General features: G+C 37.6%; 1 protein-coding gene across 1 annotated transcript in view; it reads left to right on the top strand.

The window, feature by feature from the left end:
- FRMPD4 (FERM and PDZ domain containing 4) overlaps positions 1-15,974 on the top strand; it is a gene marked incomplete at its 5' end in the record, with an annotated part of 107,951 nt that extends 91,977 nt beyond the window's left edge. The window contains 9 exons of the mRNA XM_005429713.1: positions 298-417; positions 1,197-1,333; positions 2,562-2,688; positions 5,009-5,098; positions 5,683-5,865; positions 9,117-9,255; positions 9,844-10,905; positions 11,230-12,501; positions 13,626-15,974. Coding sequence (XP_005429770.1) covers positions 298-417; positions 1,197-1,333; positions 2,562-2,688; positions 5,009-5,098; positions 5,683-5,865; positions 9,117-9,255; positions 9,844-10,905; positions 11,230-12,501; positions 13,626-14,977 — 4,482 coding nt within the window. The remainder of the gene's footprint in view (positions 1-297; positions 418-1,196; positions 1,334-2,561; positions 2,689-5,008; positions 5,099-5,682; positions 5,866-9,116; positions 9,256-9,843; positions 10,906-11,229; positions 12,502-13,625) is intronic.
- Between the last annotated feature and the right edge of the window lie 207 nt (positions 15,975-16,181).

The following is a 16,181-nucleotide window of genomic DNA, read 5'->3' on the forward strand; positions in this document are numbered from 1 at the left end:
TTTTGTTAAAGTCTTTTATCTGTTTCACCCTGGTTTTGAGTGAATGCTGTTGCTTTGAGGATGAGTTGTATCAGGCAGTTATGCCTGTATGAGTCTAAAAGTCCTTCCCCAAGATTATATATACAATGTGCTTAGGTGAAGAATTAATAAATTGCCCATGGCAAAGCTCTTTTTTTTGGCAGAATGATTTTTCCTGCTACCACAGGGCTCTGGAGCAGGGTAACATTGCCCAAGGCTATAGACCCTGTTGCCCTACCAGGGTTGCCAAGATCTAATATTATTGTTGCACTGTCCTAGGTGACCCAAAGGCCAAGCTCGCATAAGATGAGGTGTCTTTTCAGGATTAGCTTTGTCCCAAAGGATCCCATTGATCTTTTAAGAAGAGATCCAGTTGCTTTTGAATATCTCTATGTACAGGTAAGTGAAAGCACAGCCATTGCTAGTGTAAAGGAGAATAAAATAATATACTTACTCTATATATAAATTTACATCTTCACAAAAAAAAAAAAGCATTATTGCAGTGAATTCTGGCTTTTATTACTGCTGCATAAAGCTGATGAATGCACTTGGGGAATGTGCAAATCTCTATCATCTGCAAAGTCCCCTTTCTTCATAAGTCTCTCCAAGTAGTAATGCTTTGATATCTTTCCAAAATATATTTGGCTTTAGAGAAGAGTGAAGCTGAATTAATTGTTAATACTTATTTATGGTACTGTAATATCAAACAGAAATGATGTCTGAAAAGGTTCTTCCAGTAAAGGGGATGGGAGAACTGATGTACAAGCAAGGTGGTTCTCCTGAGTATCTCATCAGGTGGAATCCTGCTATTCTGAATCTAGATATACTGATACCCACCAAGCACTCTGTGATGGAGGATTAGTCTTCTCTCCAGGAAGGCTGAAGAGAGCTTAGGTGAAAATAATCATGCCTTTTGCTCTTTGGCAGAAGTACTGGCATTCTTCATTAGTGCCCATATCATAAATACCTGACAACTCTGAAAGCAAAAACAGAGTCCTGCTTCTGAGTTAGGGGTTACTTTTCATGAAGTGTTAATTAAAAAACAACAAACAAACAAACAAACAAAACAAACAAACAAAAAACCAAACGGGGGGGGGTGAAATAAAAGAAAATAACAGTAATTTATTTTTAGTGCAAGGTTTTTTAACATGATGCTCCCTCTACTGGTTCTTTGGCAGAGCTGTAATGATGTGGTCCAGGAAAGATTTGGACCAGAACTGAAATATGACATCGCCCTGCGGCTGGCAGCATTACAAATGTATATTGCAACTGTGACCACCAAGCAAACTCAGAAAATCTCCCTCAAGTACATAGAGTAAGTTGAGAATGCTGTGTCTTCTTTAAAAGTGAAAGTTTAGGAGTAACTTGTAGATTATTTAAGGTTGTTTCTTTAGTATGTCTGTACGCATGCACCAGTTTAGATTTAATCTTTGTCATTGAAATTAATTCAGGTGTGTTAAGAGTGGTACCTTTTGTCCTTTGAGTCTGTTTTACCTTTTGATCATCTGTTTGGGCATGTGAAATAGACTATAAATGTAAATATGATTAGCTCACTTGCTTTCAGTGATTTAAGATCTAAGTTTATATGGTCTGAATCCTACGGTTTTAGTAAAGATTATTATAGTAAGATTCAGTTCAGAGTACAGTAGGTCACAGATTGGGGTTTGTAATATTTCTTAAATGCAGATGTACTCCAGTAGGCACCTGTCCTATGTTAGGCTCTATGTGTATATATATATATATAAAACTACATATATAAATATATACAACTAAAATGAAAAATAAACATTGGAAAGTGCAAATGTGTGTATATCAGTTTAGATTGAAAAAAACCCAAAACCCCGCAACTAAATAAAAACCCCAAGCCCTAAAACTTTTGTTGCTGTTGCTGAGTTTGCTTGCAGAATGGAAATAATAACTGTTACACACTCAGTCTTGAACAGTTTATCCATCATATTGAAGGCAATGTTATATTCTATCCTATTAATGAATCTGCAAATATAGTGACGAGTGAAGAGTCAGTCTTCTGTCAAAAGGGGTGCTTCCAGCAGAAAAATAATTTGGTAAATGGAGGCAAACTGGTTGCATTTGAGGAGGAACCAGACCTCCCCCCCAACCCCCAAACATAAAGGTGACAAGAAAATGGCTTTGTTTCCATGTTCTAAAAGAAACCCATAAAATAAAATTAAATCTGACATTGCATTGGTAAATTATCTGCTATTTTAATTCTGTAATCATACTTGCCAATGTAATTAAGTAGTGTCTAACATAGACTTTACATATGAAACTTAAATATTCTTTTCTGAATGGCATGAATGAAGAGATGGAAGGGGTAGAAGAGAGATTATTTATCATTTTAAAATACCTTTCTCATAAAAAATAAAATGTTTAAATTTAATAAATAACATGTTATTGCAAAATTCTGGACTTGATCAACTCTCCTTCTGTTTTCAGGTAATCATTCACTTGGCATCGTAGTCACCAGTCTTTAGATAAATAATCATCACAGGAATGTGAAATTAAATATATGCCTTTTATTGCAGAAAAGAATGGGGATTAGAGACTTTTCTTCCATCTGCTGTGCTGCAAAGCATGAAAGAAAAGAACATAAAGAAAGCACTTTCCCACCTTGTCAAAGCAAATCAAAACCTAGTTCCTCCAGGCAAAAAGGTACTACATTTGCATCTTAATGGAAAATATGTTTTAAAGAACAAAATTATGGCATGCATGGGACACCTTTAAAGCTAATATTTTGGAGAAACACCTAGCCACTTTATTTTCAGATTTAACTTCAGGTGCTGGTGCAACATAGCCAAAAACTATTAAAAATAATTAATTATATCCCACCTAAACTATCTTCTTATCTTGAGAATGACAGATAACTGGTTATTAGTACCTCATGTATGATAAGCATATATATTTTTTTCATTAGCTTAGCGCTTTCTATCAATGGCAGATTTGCTAGGAAAGTTTTTGTTCTCTCTCTGATGCTCTCATCTGACCTAAATGCTGTTTTTCAGATTGTTTTCTGTTACACTGTAGAGAAAGACTTTTCGCTGGCCAAGATCTAACTGGATAGATGATGGTCCTTGCAGTAAATGAACCTCCTTGCTGCTGTAAAATACTTTTCTTAGCACTAAGCTTTCACTTCAGCTGGAAAAAACATGGATAAGACAATGTCTCTGAGAAATGCCTTTGTTACATGCATGCAGCTGAGACTGCTTTTAGACACCAAAATGTGGTTTCTTAGTGCAGGTCATCTTCTCATGTGTAGTCAATGGAGAGAAATTGGCACTTCCAGGGAGCGATTCATCCCATCCCACATTCGGGACAGAAATAGGTCAGATTGCTTGTGCCCTAGAAATGCTTATGTCCCTTCATGGACTATAAAAAGAACCTGAGAGTGACTAGTTGAGACATAAAATGAGCTGAATCCTGCTTCATGACACTTTGTTTGTAAACTAAAAAACCTCAAAACAGCTGGTGCATGAGCTAAGGCTCATTGTCATCAGCAGAAATCCTGCTTGGAGGTTTCAGAACACATCGTGAGTGTGAACATAGCTCTGTGTGTCTGACCTCACAAAGAAAGGCTGAAGCAGTGCATGTCTCCTATACTTCTGAAACTAAAGCTAAATTATGCCAATTGCTTATTATTTATCTTGGTAGTATAAATTTGGATTTATTTTGGAAGCCATCACTGCTGCTGGCCCTTCCGGTGTGAGATATGCCTTACAGTGGCATACCAATATCAGTTCTTGGTTAGAAGAGGTATTGCAACAGTCCCTTCCTGCACCAAGCAGACTTTGTTGGGTTTGCTTCATTCCTTTTGATTTGAGCTTTGGAAATGCATGTTAGCCAACCTGCCTTCTTAGCAGGTAGGTCTGAGAAGGAAAGCATCCAAGCTCTTGATCACCTCCTGTCTCACTTGTAGGTACCACCACAGGAACTAACTGATTTCTTTCTGGGGCTCTTCTCTTCCTTCACATGAAGAGAAGTTCATCATTCTCAGGATTCTCCTGTTTTTTTACAACCCTTGTGTATTTCTGCACCAAGGGAACACCTGGTACAGCAAAGGGCAAAGCATTACCGCTGGTTGCTCTGCTTTGGATCCATTTCCTCCTTGTTGTCTAGAAAAAATTTAGGATTGGGGCCCCTAAATTCTGTTCAAGATTAAATAAGATTTTGAATTAGAAATCCAGTGACTGGAATGAAACTAGCAACTGATTTGAGACTGTTTTATATTATCTTCTAAACGTCCAGATGCAAGGATTTACACACGGGAAGTGTAAGGTTTGGATTCAGACTTCTGAAATGAACTGTTTCTTGTTTCCCTTCTGTCTCATAAAATATTTCCAAGTTTTCTTTTTTAAGTAGGCAGTTTAAGCTCAGAGGAAAAAAAAAGACAAATTCTGACATCTATTATATAACATGATCATATGTATTCATGTGCCGTATTTAGCTTTCTGATTTATTGCCTACTAAATATAGGGGAGTGTTATTTTAGAAAGTAAGAAATGTAATAACAAGGTGGAATAATATGCCCAACACCACAAGTACCTAGCAAAATGTAAAATATGTAGCTGACAAATGCAAATTCTCTGTTCTCTTTCTCTGTATAGGTACATAAACATTTAAGAACTGATGGAGTTTATGAATGGAAAGCTGCTTGAAATCTCTCAGTGAACAGATGTTTAATCTGAGTACTTTAACATTTTCCCTTCATTAAAGCAGTTAGGATGTTCTTGAAATGCTCTGATCTGCCCATTCCCAAGTCCTCAGTGCATTTTAACTAAACGAGCAAGATATTAATTTTAAGAATGAAACTGTTTCACCTCATCTGAAGCTCAAGCATCTCAAGATTTAGTTTCAGGCTCCAAAGAGCTGTTATTGCAGACCATTCTCTTTATATTACACAAATACATTTTCTTTCAGAATTTTCTAATGTGATGATTTCCACAACTACCTCTTACCCCTGTTTCTCCTTTCTCAGCTCTCTGCTCTGCAGGCCAAGGTGCATTATCTAAAGTTCCTCAGTGATCTACGTTTATATGGAGGGCGTGTCTTCAAGGCAACACTAGTGGTAACATTTCTCTTAAAATAGTCTCTTCTCTTGATTTTTTTTATCTAATGCCTTTTTTTTTCAAAAGCCGGATCATATAATTTTCTTTAGAAGTTTAGGTTCTATTCATATGCTTAAAATAATTTTTAGTTTAACCAAATCACTTTTTGCTTCTTTTAATCTTGAAAATAATATATTTGTCATAATACAAATTATATTGAGAATTTGGAGATAGATAGCACTTTCTTAGCAAATAACACCATCCAATTATCTATTGAATGATAAAATTGTTAGTCTGGAAAAATCTTAATGACCAAGTTTTTCTTTTAACAGAAGCAGAGTCCATCCATCGTCTGTCCATCTAACTATCCACCTAAAATCTAGAGTGCAATCAACATACAGCAAGACATTTCTTTACTTTTTTTTAAAATTATGAATCAAGTATGCTCTTGTGTATCGTATCTATCTAGTAAAAACATAGTAATCTTTAATGCAGAAATGCCATGCAAATGTAACTCTGTGTAACTGAAAGGAGTGGTGATTTCTGTCACAATGCAGTACCTATCATGTTTTTTACTTGTGTTTTCTTTCTTTTTCTGCTAAAGCAGGGAGAAAAGCGTTCAGAAGTGACCCTGTTAGTAGGGCCACGGTACGGAATCAGCCATGTGATAAACACCAAAACAAACCTTGTGGCTCTCCTGGCAGACTTCAGCCACGTGAACAGAATTGAGATGTTTACAGAAGATGAAAGCAGTGTTAGAGTTGAGCTGCATGTCTTAGATGTAAAAGTAAGTTTGTTATTGATTTGTGTTGATATAGCATCTTTTAATAATGCTTTTCTCCTTGAGTATTAGATTAAGCTATGCTATTCTGAACATTTTCATGCCAATAGTACTCTGAGAGTACATTTTCAGCTCTTTTTTTGTGGTCACAGTACATTTATACTACAGGTTGGCCTTACAGTGTACTAGGCTGGTGTTTTCCAGCACTTGCATATTTTGATTTTTCTCTCAGCTGACCCTCAGAAACTTGCTTTGTTATTGTCTTCATGGATTTCCATGGTAAGAAGAGGTGGTGATGAAAATTACCTTTTGAAGCTCCTTCTAGTGTAATATACAGTATTGTTACCAGTAAAGATTTGCCAGCTGCATTGGACCAGTGTCCCCTGTAATCCAGTGTTATATCCACAAAGTTTACTGCAAGTGACCACATAACAACTGACAATTAAAAAAAACTGTAAGAATTAATGTTTTTTTTTCTTAACCTTTATCATTCCAGTTTGGTATTCACAGATGCTCATCATCTACCTATAGTCATTTAATTTCTTTTAAATATCGCTTAACCCTCTGCATCTGTGTGGCATCTAATGGCAAAATCAGTGGAGTTCTGTATGTTATGCTGTCCTGGTTGTTTTCACTGTGGTTTCCATTTGGCTTTGAAGTGAAAGGCTTCATAGACTTTCTGGGGCATTAATCTGAAAAACCAGAGATTGAAGGCGGAGTTCTCATTGTATTTGAAACTGAAATATTTGATTAAAATAAATAGAACCTAACACTTCTTTTTGCTTACCCAGCTATACACAAAAAGCACACGTGAGGAATATTTTACTAGGCTTTTGCTTTGAATGCTTTAGGTGTATTGACCTGGAACAGTTTCTCTGTATTTAAGGTAATGAAAAAAACATTGTTGTAAAGTAATCTTTAAAGGCTCTTTGACAACAATTTAAGAGAAATGTACAGGTTGGTGAACATAGCATCTCTTTCACCTTACTTAGCAATGGTAACACCTGAGGATCTCAGGCTGCTTTGCCTGCATTACTGTGCTAAACTCATAGCCCTCTTGCAAGAAAGCTATTATCACCTTTTTACAGATGGGGAAAGTAATATAGAAATTAAATCCTTCCCATCTGCCCATATTAATATGCAGCACAGTATGCCATAGTGTTATGTATTACCATGGTATTATGTTGTTATAATACAGTTTTGTTATATATTATAATACAGTTACTGTCTTATTGCTAATTGTGCATATCCTCATCTCCTTACACTTCAACATATGTGATCTTAAACCAGAGAGACTGACTAAAAAATAAAAATCTGGGAGGCTCTGGGTGGAATTTGACAAAAAGATGCCTCTCTGTGGGGCACAAGTAGGGGTTATGACCATGTCCTGTAAAGGAGATGCAGACACACACTGGTAGGTATTCTCAATGATGTTTTCATCCTTTCATTTACCCTCAAGTAGCAGGTTCATATTTCCAGCTTCTGAATGTACGAGTATATGTTATATATGATATTATTTTCTTAATGAACAGACAGTTCAGATTTTTATTTTATTTTTGTTTCTTTAAATATGTTCTCAAGAACGTTTCACTTGGCAGAAGCAGGCAATAAAAGTTTAGCTGTCCCAGAACTTTTCAGCAGAGTAGCAGTACTTCACAGAATTGTTTTTAGAAATCTGAGAGTTCTGCAGAGTTCATCAATTTCTGCCAATCACTGCAGAAAATTTGAGGTTAATGTAGCATTTCAAATGTCCATTTTTAGTAGTTGCTCAAAAGAAGAGATTAATTAATCCACTGTTGGTTTAATAATTTATAGTAACTATAATAGCTATATTTGAAATAATTTATAGTAACTATAATAGCTATATTTGAATACCCTGAAAGAAGCATGTACTGAATAGAAGCTCAAGCTGCAGCAAAAATAGGTTAAAATAAAAAAGCCTTAATATATTTTTCCAAGTTGGTGAAAACAATTTATACAACATTCACGGCACCTGGAACATTGTGGCCTAAGGTGCTGTAGCATAAGCTTTTAAAAACTCATCAAACCTATTTTGGGTTGGGTAGTAAGCTGTGATCAGTTATGTTTTGGCCGCAGCTTCCATCAGAATCAGTTGTCTTTTTACTAGTAAGGGATTGAGTAGGTTGGAGAGCCTACATGTGATACTTCTCCTGGAATGAATGATATAGGTCCTTGCATCTGTCTTGTGACAGTGGGCTCTGCATGCTAAATTATGATAAATTGTCACAAATGTCCACATACTATGAGTCACTACAAACTGTGAGTGATAAGATGGGTTGTCTGTGGCCTAATTTCTATCTATGCATCATGGTGAGGGCTTCATTTTTATTTCCTGTCTTGGAGTTGTAGAGGCTAACCACCTTATTAAATTACATTTGAGGAGAACAGTTTTTGGTATTAAAAGCTATAGAGACTTGAAGAATTTTTTTAGGCAAGAAAATGTATACATAAAGAAAAGTGAAAGAAAATGAAAATTGAATTAAAAGAAAATGAATTAAAGTATGTTTCACATGGATGTTTTGGGTTCAGTGCTTGCTAACCTGGCAGCCACAGTTTTTCAAAGCTCTGAGGTCTCACTTTTTGTTAGGGCTGTCTTTTTTTTTAGTGTTTTATGTTAGTTGTCTTTGCTGGTCACACTTCTGGTGATCTTTCTCCAATCTCTTTGCCTCTGCTTATCTGCTTATTTTTTCACCACTTTTCAGTAACACCAGGCCACCCTGTCTTGCAGTGTAATGATAGCTTGAACCTGACTGCTTTATTTTATGAACCTCAACTTTCCCTGACTGTTTGCTTCCCCTGTCATGCTTCTTTGCATATACTTAGTGCACGACATTTTCAGGGAAGCAGCAGATTCTCATACAACTGCAAGACTCCAGCACCTACTGTACCAGGTTCTTCACCTCTGGCATATTCAGAGTAACATTAAATAGTGCTTTTACCAGAGTAAGATATCTGTGCAAGAAAAAGATGGAGCAAGAGTCTTACAATAGTTAGCTTCATTCAGAAAGAGAGTAATCAGTTGTTAACATGTCTAGTTGGACTTCTTCCTTACTACAACTCCAATCTTGACTAAACATTTTATACTGTTTGATATTGATAGTGAGGAGAATAAATTCTCACGTGTATTTTTCCATGTGGTGTTTGTGATGTAATTACTTTTGCTCCAATGTAATAGTATTGTCAACAGGCAAACAAACTGAGGAGGAATAGCCTTAACTTGATTGTATTCTTCTTAGCCTATTACTCTTCTGATGGAGTCATCAGATGCAATGAATCTTGCTTGCCTAACAGCTGGATACTACAGACTGCTGGTTGACTCAAGGCGTTCAATATTTAACATGGCCAACAAGAAAAATGCAGGGAGCCGAGAAACAGGTATTTATCTCACAGTATGTTACCCATGGTCCAGTGTATAAAGCAGAAGTCAACTTAAGCCAGAGCACCTCCAGATAAATAGAAAGCTGTGTCAAATGACATCTGATTGCTGGCTCAGACCTAGCACCACAGTATTCAATTCAGCTTTATAGTGTTCCAATACTCAGCTTATGATAGCATCTCCATGGTAAAATAAACCATGTTTCGAATTTTCTTCATACTCTAGTACACAGATGCATTCTTCCTGTGAGTGTTATTATTTTATATGCATATATCTTTTGTCAGAATACATATGGTTTTGTAGAAACCAGCTGCTTTTGTGTTACTATGCCTGGAACAGCGTTTGTACCTAGCTGAGGTTTAGATTTGTTTTAGAGTACAGAAGGACCAGTTAAACTTTAGGTCATTAAGTCAACAGATATTTAACTTAGAACAGAGGTGAATTTGAAAACACTTTTGTGAAGTATTTGATGGCTCAGCTATCTTATTCAGAGTGTTTAATACTTAGCATCAACAAATTATTGTTTACAAATTACTTGACTTTGTTCTTTGATTTCACAATGTTGATTTTATTTCACCATGCTATAGGACCTGAAAATAGAGGGAAGCATAATATCCTTGCTTCTGAGTGGAACTGTATACCAAAAACTACCACTTTCCTGGCCGAAGGAGATCAGGAGGCTCAAATGTCCTTTGCTGATCCAATGCAGAAGACTATAGATGTTTCCGAAAGTCTGTTATGTCCAAAAGAACACAGACATCTGTACATAGAAAATACTTATAATTCAGGTGGATTTGATCAGCATCTGGCCAAGCAAAGTGACCCTGCTGAAACAGAAGAAACCAGAAATTTTAACCAGCCTTCACTGCTGTCACTCTCAGGTTTGGAACCTAGCAAGAAAGCACAGGATTCTCCTAGGGGAGCAAAAGTTTCCTTTATATTTGGAGATCCCAACTTGGATGGTATCAGTCCCCAGACTCTTGGCTATGAAAGGCTTTTGGATGAAAGTCCAGAAGTATTAGAAAAACAAAGAGCCATTTATCTTAGTAATGCCAATGATATTAAAGGCCTGGAGTTGTCACCAGATGCTGAAAGCATTCAGTTTGCTACAAACTCTGTTTACGCAACTATAAGTGATGGTAAAATATTTGGAGCTGCAGAAGGGATAGAAGAGCCTTTGCTGCATGATATCTGTTATGCAGAAAACACAGATGATGCTGAAGATGAAGATGAAGTAAGCTGTGAAGAAGATATTATGGTAGGAGAAATCAATAGGCCTCCTCTTCTCAGCCTTTCTGGTTCTAGTGATGACATTATTGATTTGACTTCACTTCCACCTCCGGAAGGTGATGACAATGAAGATGATTTCCTTTTGCATACCTTAAACATGGCCATTGCTGCTCCTCCACCTGGTTTCAGGGACAGTTCTGATGAGGAAGACTCTCAGAATCAAGTGACACAGCCTAGAGACAACAAGGAGCAAGACAGTAACCTAGGCAATGATGACATTCCAGTGTCGCTTATTGATGCTGTCCCTACTAATACAGAGGGGAAGTGTGAGAAGGGGCTAGATGATGCTGTAGTCTCTACTCTTCAAGCACTAGAAGCTTTGGCTGCTTCAGAGGAAGAGCAGACGAATGACAATTCAGGTTCTTTCACCATAGTTACATTTATTCATTGAGAATCATTCCATCTCATCCATTTAGCTTTGGAAGTACTCCATTTCATGAGGGTTGGTTTGGTTTTTTTTTAGTTTTCCTTTTATTTTTTTGCCATCATTTTTCATACATCATATTTCATATTTAATGGAGCCACCACTGTTATTAAACTACCTGTCTCGGGAACTGTGCAATAAAGTCAGAGTATTCTTACAAAGAATATTTTTGTCTCTAATACACCCCCTTTTGCTTGTCGCTTATCCAGGTGCCTCAGCTGCTGTCATTTAATTGACTCTTATTTTTTGTGGCTTGCAGGTGTAGCTATCCTGCGAGCATATAGCCCTGAGTCATCTTCAGATTCTGGCAATGAAACAAATTCCTCTGAAATGACTGAAAGCTCTGAACTAGCCACAGCACAGAAACAGTCGGAAAACACTGCACGTATGTTTTTGACCACAAGTGAAGGCTACCAACCACTTGTGGAAGAGCAGACTGAATTTCCCATTGCTAAGAATCAGGCTGGAGGGCCAGGTATGAAGCCCTCACAGCCTTTGGCTGGTGGTCAGGCTGCAGAGCTACAGTCAAAAGTTGTGCCTTCAAAGCAGATTCTTCATTCCGATAACATGGAAATGGAGCCAGAGACCATGGAAACAAAATCTGTCACTGATTATTTTAGCAAATTGCACATGGGATCCTTGGTATATTCTTGCACTAGTAAAAGGAAAAATAAAATGACAGATAGTGAAGTAAAAGCATCCTCTGATGGCAATGCTACTGTGAAAAAGCAACAGGGAAATAAAAAAGCAGAGTCTGATGAAGATCTAAAAGCTAAATTTGGAACTCTTTCAGCAAGAGACAGCCAGCGCTTAAGCACTTTCAATGTGGAGAGAACTGCCTTTCGCCAAAGATGGTACGCTGCCGATGATGGGGCAGCAGATAAGCCAAGCCCAGAAACAGTTAATGGGAAGACTTTTCCAAGAGTTCCTGTCCTTGGTAAAACAGAAACTGACTGTAAGGATGAAGTGGATCCTGAGGTGGATCAGGATGACACCTCAGGGCTTAGCCAAGGTGAAAACTTCCTGTCAGATATGACTCCCGTGTCTTCAGCCAAAGACCTAAATGATGCAGAAGACACTGATTTATCTGCAGATGACCATCCTTCAAAGCTTCCAGAAGCTGAGCAGGGTGTGGCTAGACTTTGTGAATATCACTTGGCTAAGCGCATGTCATCTCTGCAAAGTGAAGGCCATTTCTCGCTGCAGAGCTCTCAGTGCTCTTCAGTGGATGCAGGATGCAGCACAGGCAGTAGCACGTGTGCTACCCCAGTTGAATCCCCTCTTTGTACCTCTGATGGTAAACACATCATCTCTGATCCATCAATGAAGGGCATTGCCTATGTTCCAGCAGATGAAAGAGCTGCCATTCTTCCAAACCATGGAACGACATACAAGGACCTGCACCAGCAGCCTGAAGCCGTGTGTCACAGAATGACGGTGCCTGTTGTGCATTCAGCAATCAATGCTGAACCACTTTTCGGCACTTTGAGGGAAGGATGTCATCGGATCCCCAAGATAAAAGAAACTACAGGTACAGCAGTAATAGAGTGTTTCTTCTGTTTATTCTTAAAGCTACAAGTTCATGTTGAGGTCTAGGTAAGACATTTCTATTATCTTTATCTGGAACTACATCATCAAGCTGTAACAGACAGTGAGATTAGACCTTCAGTTTACTGGTTCAATTTATTTGTTGAGATATTCTGATGATCTGCATACAAAGATCAACTTTTTAAAAAACCTCTCATTGCAGTTAAAATATTTGGAGGGACACTGATGGAGAGGCCTCTCTTCCACTCTTTGGAAGCCTCTCCAAAATCCATAGTCAGTTGAGTCCCAGATGCTTGTTAGATTGTAAAATTACTTCAGAAGTTATATTAATATAGGAGAGCAAAACCTTTGATTAATTTCTTAGGTATCTTATATGCTATTTTAGCAGGTTGTCAAAAACATGCCAATATGAATAAAAAGCTCTAGATGTTAAGAATAAGAAAATGTCACTACCTTATTAAGCATGAATTTACTTCACAATCTGACAGTAGGTGTTTCTTTCAAGTTATAAAAAAATGCAGTTTTTGGAGACAGCATTGAAATTCTTTCAGTTGAATTTTAAATGTTTCCCTCTTCTTGGATTGCAGCCCACATGTAGCACTAGTGTGTGAATGCATGAAATTCCAAAAGTGGAACAGACTAAGATTTAAAATGAAAAATAATCTTTCTCTGCCAAAAACTGCCACAAAACCAAACCAAAATTTCTATGAGCCCATCTTTCCATGCTCTTTCAGGTGTAGTTAAAGAAGGTATTTTAATCTGAAATTATTCATATAATTAGTTAATAGAAAACGTGCTATCCATATATTAGGGGTGATTTAGGATTTTTGTACATAATTTGCTATTCCTTTTCTTGAGTAAGTCTGCCTTAGTGAAATGAACAATTCATAAATTACAATTTGTTGACTGGTTGTAGAAGACATTTTAGTGAAATACAAAAGACTTGTAATGAGTTGTTGATGGAATATTTTGAGGAATGGGGACCATTGGGAAGTACCAGGAAACGTTTTGTACTGACTGTTAAAAGATACTTAAAAGTTCAGCCTATGAATATTATCAGGGTGATGCTTAATTATTCTGTCTGCTCTTCTACTACCCCTAGTGTAGCTTTCACAGAGCCTGAAAAGGGAAGACAAGGAGGCATGCCTACAGCTTTTCCTAGACAGCCTCTAGCTGACTCCATCATGCTATCATCCATGCTATCAGAATCAAAGGTGCCAAGTCAAAATGAAGACTCTTGTGACATTCCCAAAGTAAATCAGGCTTGTGGGGCAACAGTTAGTTTATGGCCATATGACATGATAGGAGGAAGCCTCAGGATGCCGCAGAACAAGAAGATGCTGAGACGCAGCAGCAGCAGCAGCAGCATTGGAAGATCTGCAGGCACTGAGATGCTGTTTGAGAAGAAGGCAGCCACGGCCAGCTTGAAATGCCTGGACACCACCCAAAAGGATGAATCCAAACCGGAGAGAAGGGTGGAATTTTCCCTGGGCAAAAAGCTGTCCAAAAGTTACTCTCAGAGTTGTGTGTATGTCAGCACTGATAAGAAGGACAGTAAGAGGTGTTCAGGCACAGGCACCAGTCAGAAGGACTCCAAGCAGTGTCGAACGCTGCCCTTGCGAAAGCTGACCAGCAGCGCCTGGAGGTGTCGGGGCCCCTTTAGCTATTGCTTCCTCAGCAGAGGAAATGATGACAACGAGGAGGAAGATGACCGAGACAGCCATCAGCTCTCACATCTCTTCGAACCACAGACCCCGTGTGAGCTCACAGAACCAGTTGCTCAGTTGTCCGGTGACAATGAGCAGAAAGTCTTGGAGTCCCTGAAAGCTGCTGAGCCCCCATGTGATGCAGTCAATGAGCATGAGAAGAGTAGTGCTGACACCCAAGGTGGCCAAATTGATGTGAATCTCAATGATGTAGCCTTCGATGCACGAATCACACGAATAAACGTGATGAAAGAGAAGACATATGCAATGCCTGATGGATTTATTGCAGCACAAAAGGATGCCAATGAGCTACTCTCACTGGTCCGAGCAAGTATGGGCAAGAGAGAAGATTTACATCCAGAAACATATGACCTTAAACTTTCTAAGTACAAACAACTGTTATCTTTGGAATCGAGACAGTTGGGAAGTGCCTGCAGGAAAATGGCCATGGCTGATAAAAGCCCTGAGGAAATGCTTTTAGCTATGACTTCCAGCTTTCAAGTACTCTGTTGCTTAACAGAAGCCTGCATGCGTTTAGTTAAAGTCATGAACTCTGAAACACAGCAGCAGGAAATTATAGCTAAGATAGACGAGGTTGTGATAAACTACATTTGTCTTCTGAGGGCTGCAGAAGCAGTGTCAGGCAAGACCTCCGGTGATCCTAGCATTAAACTCTTGGCTCGACATCCGAATACCATGGCCGCTATTGTAAGCACACTAACACGTTCTCTTAAAATGCTTTTAAACAAATAAAATACAAAAGTCACTTCATAATCTACCTTTGCAAAGCCATACATTAAAAATTTTTATTTACTGTATGTGTATGAACTAATGTAACAAACTCAGCTTTCTCTGTATATTTTGTTATTTTATATAAAATAGGTAGGAGATTAAAAAAAGTTAAAATACTGAACATTGACAAAAGTAATGACTAGATCTGTCCTTCAGTTTATACAGAAACAACAGCCAAAAAACCCTTTCCCCAAGATCAGAAAAACAAATAGAAAAAAGTCCCATATAGGAGCAAATTGATGTTTGGCTATTTTTCATATAGTCAAATTTATGGTTGTATGAAGTGAACTTCTAAAGCCTGTTATGTCAATGAAATTGTTTTCTGTTTCATCCAAGTTTTCACTTGGAGAATGCTCCATGTTTAGAATGATTAATTAAATCATAATGTATATAACACAATATTTAATGTTTTAAAATTATAATTTTTAAGCATTGAAAATAGCAAAAAGACATTTAAAATCCAAGAGACTATTATAACTTACTAGAGAATATATATATAATAAATGACTTTTGTTCATATGGACTGAATTACCTGATTCTTCTTTTCTAGGAAATTCTGTATTTAAAAAAAAATGTATTGAATACATGACTATACCAACTTCAGAGGGGATCTGATGTATTGAACTTATAGTGTTGGCCTTTTAGACAGTGAAAGTAACTGTAGAAAACTGAGGACACAGAAACCAGAGTGGTGGTGGTCTCTCTGAAATGAAAGATGCCATAATGGTCAGACCAGAATGTATGAGGCAGGTCTACATACCCTTTTTCCTGGTAAATGACAGAGAAGACCATCAGAAAATTCCTATGCTGTTTACTGTTTCATCATATATTTATGGTGCACCTGAACAACACGGACTGCATCTATTTTGTTAAATATTTTATACTTCATATTTTATGATTCTGAATGTTTAACTGTAAATAAGTTAGAAATAAAATGAAATTTTCAGAATACAATAAATATCTCTGAAATATTTCCAGCTAGAGACAGTTCTTCTCTTGAGTGATGACAAAGGCAATTTGTGAGTAATCTCTTCCATCTGAACTTTTCTGGAAAGCATTTTGTAGCCTTGTGTTTGAGAGGCAGCCAAAGCAACAGCTCTCAGTTCTGGCTGGCAAATAGGCTTTCACAAGAGCATCTGGTGACCTTCTCAGTGACCAAGGAGCG

The sequence above is a fragment of the Geospiza fortis genome, unplaced genomic scaffold (genome assembly GCF_000277835.1).
Source record: "Geospiza fortis unplaced genomic scaffold, GeoFor_1.0 scaffold1772, whole genome shotgun sequence".
In the NCBI taxonomy this organism is placed as follows: domain Eukaryota; kingdom Metazoa; phylum Chordata; class Aves; order Passeriformes; family Thraupidae; genus Geospiza; species Geospiza fortis.